The sequence below is a fragment of the Biomphalaria glabrata genome, chromosome 16, assembly GCF_947242115.1.
Source record: "Biomphalaria glabrata chromosome 16, xgBioGlab47.1, whole genome shotgun sequence".
NCBI classification, from domain to species: domain Eukaryota; kingdom Metazoa; phylum Mollusca; class Gastropoda; family Planorbidae; genus Biomphalaria; species Biomphalaria glabrata.
Window position 1 is genome coordinate 5,251,002 of NC_074726.1, and position 7,949 is coordinate 5,258,950.

General features: G+C 34.6%; 1 protein-coding gene across 6 annotated transcripts in view; it reads left to right on the plus strand.

Annotated features, from left to right (window-relative positions):
* The first annotated feature begins 580 nt into the window (after positions 1-580).
* Positions 581-7,949, plus strand: part of LOC106077260 (uncharacterized) — a 20,828-nt gene continuing 13,459 nt past the window's right edge. For 4 of the 6 annotated variants that reach the window (XR_008775453.1, XM_056014654.1, XM_056014653.1 and 1 more), the window contains exons 1-5: positions 823-1,054; positions 3,279-4,115; positions 5,124-5,161; positions 6,175-6,299; positions 6,842-6,895. Coding sequence is in view for 5 of the 6 variants with exons in the window: in XM_056014654.1 (XP_055870629.1) it covers positions 3,282-4,115; positions 5,124-5,161; positions 6,175-6,299; positions 6,842-6,895 (1,051 nt within the window). In the remaining variant the exon portion in view is untranslated. The other 2 variants (XM_056014652.1, XM_056014656.1) reach the window with 2 other exon arrangements.

Sequence of the window (7,949 nt, forward strand, 5' to 3'; positions counted from 1 at the left end):
TTCGAAATTAGGATATTTTTATTATATCTCTTTTATTGGAGGCCCCTTTTTATGGGTATCCTCTAGCCCAGTCTGCCCTTCCTTAAATCCGGCCCTGCCTAGACATCACACAACAAGCGAACTTATACGCATCACACTTGTCCCACTACACGCAGACGACTTTGTTTTTCTCGCATTCTCAAGTCAACGATTAGCGCCCGTGTAGCCTGACAGACTAAGAAACTGGAAGACCTTTTTTGTACCTTTCGGTTTCGCAGTGTTTCCCAAACTAATAGAAATTAGTCTTAAAATCTAAAATAGCACCTTATCTGAGTTTGTAAAAACTTAAAATAAAGAATAAAAAGAACTTAAAACTTATGATATTTAATTCTGATTTATAAATTAAATGGGTATTTAAAAAAAAGAATCAGAGGAGTTAGCTTAGTGCATGTGTACTCCCTTCAAACTCTTCCCGTACCCCTGGGGGTACGCGTACCCCACTTTGGGAAACACTGCTGTGATGGAGAGAAGTTGCCAACTTCGCGATTCCTTGAGGTAGTCATTATGGAGCTGCTGAAGTATCGGTAGTATTATAAGATTTAATACAATTTGTTCTGTTCACCCTAATTATGCCATGTATCGAATCTCTATTACATTTTGAAACGCCACTTACCCGAGGGCACAAGAGGAGGAATTATGGGGAAAAATGTGTCACAACAATGAAAAGTTTGAGAATGACTAATTTACTCAAGATGACGTCTTGAAAGACCCCCACTGTAGTTTTAAACTTATTTAGTGAGGACTTTGGCCTCCATTATAATTTTTTTTATAGAGGGTAAGGAAATTGTTTATAATACAATTTCGGAATTTAATCACAATATGATGTAGTGAAAGGTGTATAAATCTAGAATATCTAATCCAGCACTTGATAACAGCACTTCATTCAGTGTTTATAGTTGTTTTATTTGTTTTAAATTTAGAACTCGTTTATCTCATGTAAACTTCACTAAGTTAAAGTAGAGTCAGGCAATAAAGTTTTGGGCTCTTGATGGTGGATGACTCTAGACACTAAAAGGTAAGTTAGAAAGACATTTGTTGTTGCTGTGTCTTAAATCGTCCTATAATTAACAGGTTTGTCTATTTTAATGTTTAACAACCTTTTTTTTTCTTTTGAGAGAAGAAAAGTTGTGTTTCGTTTAATGTTTAGCAGTTGTTTTTTTGACGTAACCTTCTAGCTATTGTTTTTTTTAATATAACTTCAAACATAAATTTAGTTTATCTTATTTTGACAAACAAAATATAAATTTGTTACTATATACAATCTAACGTATCACTGATCTATCACGAGATCTCTTAAATTATTTTACTTATCCTTATCAAATTTCGTACACAGGTGACTTTTACCTCCTAGATGCTGCTAAAAACGCAATCTCTATCAAACCTTTGTATTTTATTTTCGGTATATTCCCCAAATTCTGCGGTCTGATTAGAAAGCATTTTAGAAATATCACGAATTTTTTTATTTTTAAAACAATATTTTTCCTTTTCTCTAAATCTACTGTTTTTTTTTTTTTTTTATATGCCTTGCGTCATTTCCGCTTCCTTTTAAAAGCGGTCTAAATGAAAATAAATCCTAATAGCATTAATGAGATAAATCTAAAGACTTTTTCTTTTTTTTCGACAGAGACATAGAGAAAGAGAGGTGAGAGAGAGAAAGAGAGAGAGAGAGAGAGAGCAAGTAATAGTACTTTGTAACACTGTAAAAAAAAAAACTAATCCTAATACCATTGAATTTGTGAGTCTATTCAGAACTTTATCTTTGAGTGTTCGAAAGTTTTTCGAATCTGTATCTATTTTGTCAGGGTGACATCGTCTCAGATGATCCTTCAGCCTAATTGGTTTCATATCATTATAAAAAAAAGTCACTTAGGCAACCGATTGTTTGAAAAGGAAGGAATAAATCCCAGCTTTACATAATTAACGCTGGACAGTCTACATTTCTTTTTTTGTTAAACGTCTGTTACATGTAGAAAACAAATTAAGCTTTTTAAATAATTGATGAGATTAAATACAACAGTTCTTTGGTTTGATTAGCAGCATAATTATTTAAAGAATTTACCAAGGTACAGTGCATATATTAATGTGTAAAATAATTACATTAATGGAGTGTAAAAATTAAAGTCGCGACCTGCTTAAATGAAATCTATTATCGTAGAACCCCGTGGACATCTCATAAACCCCCAATTTATCTTTTTCACTTTCGTAGACGCATTGTCTTCGTAGACCCCTGGGGGTCTATATAGTTCATTTTGGGAATCACTGGTCAAAGGGAAAGGTGAAGGTGACAACACACGCTTTCAACTACCAAAGTAAAAAAAAGGGATGTTAATGTAAATACCTATTCACTGGCAAACCTAAAGTCTTTCAGTCTAGTTTTACACACGCCCTTGTATTGAAAGTGTATTTCGAATCTACCACCAATTTCTTGTTTACTTAACCTGTGCTTCCCGTACCCATAGCAACCTTAACTGGCTTGTTCCTGACACATGCATAATAAAATATACATATGTATTTAGTGGGCGCCATTTGTTAGGAAAAAAAAAATGAAACTCTTAACAATAAAAGAACATTATATATCGTTTTAATCGGGTTTTCAGAACACACAATGTTGTTTCCTTATGTTCATCTTTTTTTTTCGGCTTCTCTTTTCTTTTTTTTTCTTCCTTTTTCTTCTCTTTTCTTCCTTTTTCTTCTCTTTTCTTCCTTTTTTTTCTCTTTTCTTTTCTTACAGCCTCTATTAACATTTGCCCCATTCCACATTCGCACTACAGTGACTAAACCTTGCACCAACCGTAACAATTCATAATGGTTATATAGTATAAGGAAGACGCGGTGGCTGAGTGGTAAGGCACTTGGATTCCGAATTGGGAGGTCCCGGGTTGGAATCCTAGTGAAGAGTGAGATTTTTAATTCCGAGGTCTTTGGGCCCACTCTTGAGTCCACTTAGTTCTAATGTGTACCTGACATTAGTTAACATTAGTTGGGCGAAAGTAAAATTGGTTGATCGTTGTGCTGGCCACATGAGACTCTCGTTAACCGTGGGCCAGAGAAAGAGATGACCTTTACATCATCTGCCCTATAGATCGCAAGGTCTGAAAGGGGATTATTATTTACTTAATATAGTATAAATAAGTAAATTCTATCTATCAATATATTTTTATAACAGATGTATATACATTTTCATGCAATGTGCACGTCATTACTAAATAATTATTAACCAGACGTATTTTGTTTCACAGCAGATGGATGCGCAAAGTGTCAAGGAAAACGCTTCAAGTTTAAAAAGCATCATTCGAAGCAGGAGGAACTCAAGCACAGACATTTTCTACAACATACACAACTATTCAGAAATACTTACAACCAACACATACTCTGTCTACACACCACTATACCATTCTAAACTACAACCAACTCTTGCATTTAGAGGCTTTATGAGAAAAGACTATGATCAGTTCACCTTTGGATTGGAACTAATTCCTTCTATTGAGGCACCAAGACAGATCGTTGTAAAGTGGTCACTTTGTATATGGCACGCTCTCAAATGTGAATATTTACAGTTAGGTCTATCAAGGTTTAACTCTAAACGTTCAGACACAATAGTATCAAAGATTGAAGATGTCAATGAATCGGTTGAGAACGATTCTCTGTTGTTAAAATGGAATATAGAAGTGATAACAAATGATGAACGAGCGCAGAACACAGAAGAAACTGATGATAAAACAGAATCATTGAATGATGTGTATTTTGAAAATGCGATAGATACTTTAATTTCAAACTTACACACTGCGACTAGAACTAGCAACGACGATGTTTTATCACTGAAGAATGTGCAGCAAGGTCTCGCTCAATGTGCTCAACAGCAGCAAAAAGTGGATGCAAAATTAAACGAGTTTCAAAAGCAAACGATTGCTATTAGCGACAGGCTGACATGTTTGTTGGATAGAATGGACGTTTATACAACCGGAGATCATCTTACGCTTTGTCATTGTTGTTCAGAAGAAGAGAGTGTAATTGGTCGTACATGTGTACACAAATGTAAAGAATCAACCCATGAATGTAATGACCCTATAAACAAGGTAAGAAACATTGTGTTGCACATCTTGCGTATTAGGCAAAAAATTTATTTGTATGCGTTAGATGTGGCAAAATATGTTGGTCAAATGTAAGAAATATTATTTGCATGTCAGGCAGTGTTTTACTGGTATCAGTTAGACGTGGCAAAATATCTGGTTCACAGCTGGGTGATCGTTGCTACGTGAAAATGTCGGTTACTTTAAGCTTTGATGTCAAAGAAAATATCTTGTATTATAATCAGAATCTGACAGATACAATGTTTTACACTCTGAAGTAAGTCAGTGTTTATTTCCTGTATTGTAAATACGATTAAATGTCATCAACCATTCACTGAATTGAAATTGACACTTTTCTAAATAGACAATTGAAAGTCTAAGAAATGAAATGAAAGAATCAAGCAATAAATGTCTAAGCAGAGTCGTATATAGGAATTTTCCATCATTTGGGGGCCGGGGGGGGGGGCTTGACCTCTTTGGGGGCCCCTGCATTTAGCGTTATATTTAATGTAAAAAACACTAAGTGGGGCCCTGGGGGCACAAGCTAAGCCACTATGTTTAAGAACTTTCTAGTCTGCAAGCCTTTGGTGCAAATGCCATTACTGTTGCTTTAGTGGTCTAGTGATTTTATATGGTGAGAAAGAAAGAAAGAGAGGGGGCGAAAGAGAGCTCTGTTGTTTTAAAAATAATCAGGCACAGACATACACACCTACGTGCACACACACATATATACACACACACACACACACACACACACACATATACATATATATATATACACTTTCGTTCCTTTAACAATTAAATCATTAATCACAATGTACTCTACCGTTTGTAAATTTCACACGTAATGTTAAAAAAAGGGAGCATGAACGTTTGTTAGGTGTGTTATTACCGGTTTAAAAACTGTTTTGTTATCTATACTGCACAACAGTAATACAGACTTAGTACAGTATTATTGTTATCATTATAGCAATAACTTTATATTGATATTTCTTTCTTTCAATACTCCAAAAGCTAGAAAGATTTCCATCACTTCAAAATCTGAACGATACGTAAGTCGAGTTTGTCAATAATAATAAGATTAATAAGAACTGAATCAGTATCATTATTAGTAGTTACTAAGCGGTTTATACTTTTCCGTTTTGAAATGTATGATAATAAAAAATATGTATGTTCATCAGGATTTATATTTTATTAGTCTTTTAAAGACTACTTATAATTTTGGTATAATTAAAAAACATTATACACCCATGTTACTTAATATCTCTGTTATTTGTTTATTTATTTATTTTATTTATTTATATATATATATTTGTTTCATATATTTCGGGTGATCCTTTAGATTTGAATATAACTCATTCAATCCCAAAACTTTCCGTATGACGATGGTGGATGGCAGAGGCCAGCGGGCAGTGTTCGAACCCAGGACCATCGAGACCAACCAAAACGACAGTCCAGAGCTCATACGCACGATCATGTATTTGTTTTTATTCAATTATCATTTTCGGTTAAGCCTAAACTGTACGTAGCACTATCAAATTTTATTGGAAAGGGAAAAAAAAATCTTGATCTAAACGAGTATGGATTGCTCACAACTGCAGGTTTTATATCCATGGCTTCGGTTGGAGAAGACTACGGTCTCTCTGACAATAAAGTGAGCAGTGTTTTCCTTTAACCGTACTTCATTTTAGTTAACGTAACTAATTGTTGAGCAAATATTATACTAATAATACCTTACTTGAGTTTAGAGCGAATATTGCACATAAAGATAATCCCAGACATAACGCAAACGCAGATAAGGAAACTAAAATTCACCCCCGTTAGGAAATAGCTTTGTTTGTTTTAGGTGTGGCAAGCTATGTAGGTCTTAACTGGGTCTTATTAGTCACGTGAAATGCTTCTTTCATCCTTACTCTTCGGAATCTAAGACAATGTCTTATTGAACTAATAGGGTTCGTAAATTAATATTTTTGTTTGAAAAGATTGCTTTATTTTCTTTCGTGTTCAGTACAAAAGTATTAACGCTAAATTCCTTCTTACAAACATCAGTAAACTTCTTTTTCAGCTTATCCCAAGGACTATCTCCGCAATCGACTACTGACGTGATACGCTTTGAGAGGCAGCAAGAAGTTAATCGGAAGAACAATGCTCAGACGCAGACCCTTAGTGAAGGATTAATAGCTATAAAAGGCAAGCTGTTTCATTGCAGAGAGGAAAGAAAATAGAAAGAGAGAGAGAGGGAGAAAGAGTGCCATGTTACATAGAAAAATACACATGCACACACAGACACATAAAAACACATAAACACACACACAAACACACACACACACACATATATATATATATACAGGCTATATATATGAACTTCTTATGCAATATAAACAATATGTTTTTATGTATATTTCGCTTACTTTAAAAACGTGTAATCTTTTTTTTTACAAATATTTTCTTATCTTTATCTATCTGTCCCCTGCCGATGCGCCAGAAATTATGTGACACTGTGACAGTACACGTAACAATATCTATCCACTTTCTCAGTCAGCAGCAGCTGCTCTAAGTAGACTATCAAGATAGAGCCCGGTCCATTCTGTTCTGTTGTCCAGCTTTTCTCTGGACGACCCTTTCTTCGTGCTCCTTCCACTGTACCTTGAAGAACTTTTGATTTGAGATACTTTTTTTTTTACTGATAAATGCTCTAATTCTTGTAATTTTTTTTTTATTTAAATAAACAGACGAAGACAACCTAAAGTACTTTGAGGAAAATAAGAGACTTCGAAAAGAAATTGGTAGGTCAGTGAATCTGTAGCTAATTCTAACATTTAACATTTCTTTAATTTGTCAAATCTGTTTATATCCCATGGCTTAAATTTAGCATCAATACATGAAAACGGTTAACCTAAGGCTGGGGCTACTTAACTCTTTCTCTCCGTAATTATTTACCACATTCTGGTGGAATCAACGCTGGTATCGTCAGTTAGGAGAGAAAGAGTTAAGCCTATTTGGGTTTACACCGGATATGCAATTAGTCATACCCGTTTTTATTAGCTAGCTATAATACTGGCGACAGACAGACTGATCAATTCAAAGTTTTTTGCTGTTGTTTGTTTTAGTAAGGAGAAGGGGTTACGCCTTTTCTTTTTTGTTGTTTCTTTTTGTGAGGGGAAGGGGTTACGTCTTTTTTTTTTTTTGGTTATTCTGTTTTCCTATCGTCTTGTTCAATATCTACCGCTGATATCAACTCTTGAATTATAACGGAGGAGGCGCGGTGGCCGAGCAGTAAAACACTTCTCATCCGAACAGGGGTCCCGGGTTCGAATGCTGGTGAAGTTTGGAATTTTAAATTTCGGGATCTTTGAGTCCACCCAGCTCTAATGGATACCTGACCACATGACACCCTCGATATCAGAGGTAGATATTCAACTAAGCGATATAAGAACAGAATAACCAAAAAACCCTAACCCTAACCCCCCAGCAATAAAAAAAAGACAAAAAAAAAATAAAAAAAAAATAACATGTCAAAAAATATCAAAAAGCATTTTACATAATCCTATTTATATATTAGATGAAATGAGGGCTTAAACTCAAAGCCTTAACAGCACAATTTAACAATAAAAAAAGAAAAATGACCAGGTATAAAGTGAAACGGTATGAATTGACCGGTTACCAGCCTCAGCCTTAGATTAACCTTTTTGATGAAGCCTGTTGATGCTAAATTTAAGCCATGCGAAATAAACATCTTCTGCCCTGTAGATCACAAGGTCTAAAAATTTATAGATACGTTAACACAATTAAAGACGTCAAACATTACTTCTGTATATCTATAACCGATAACATTAATTT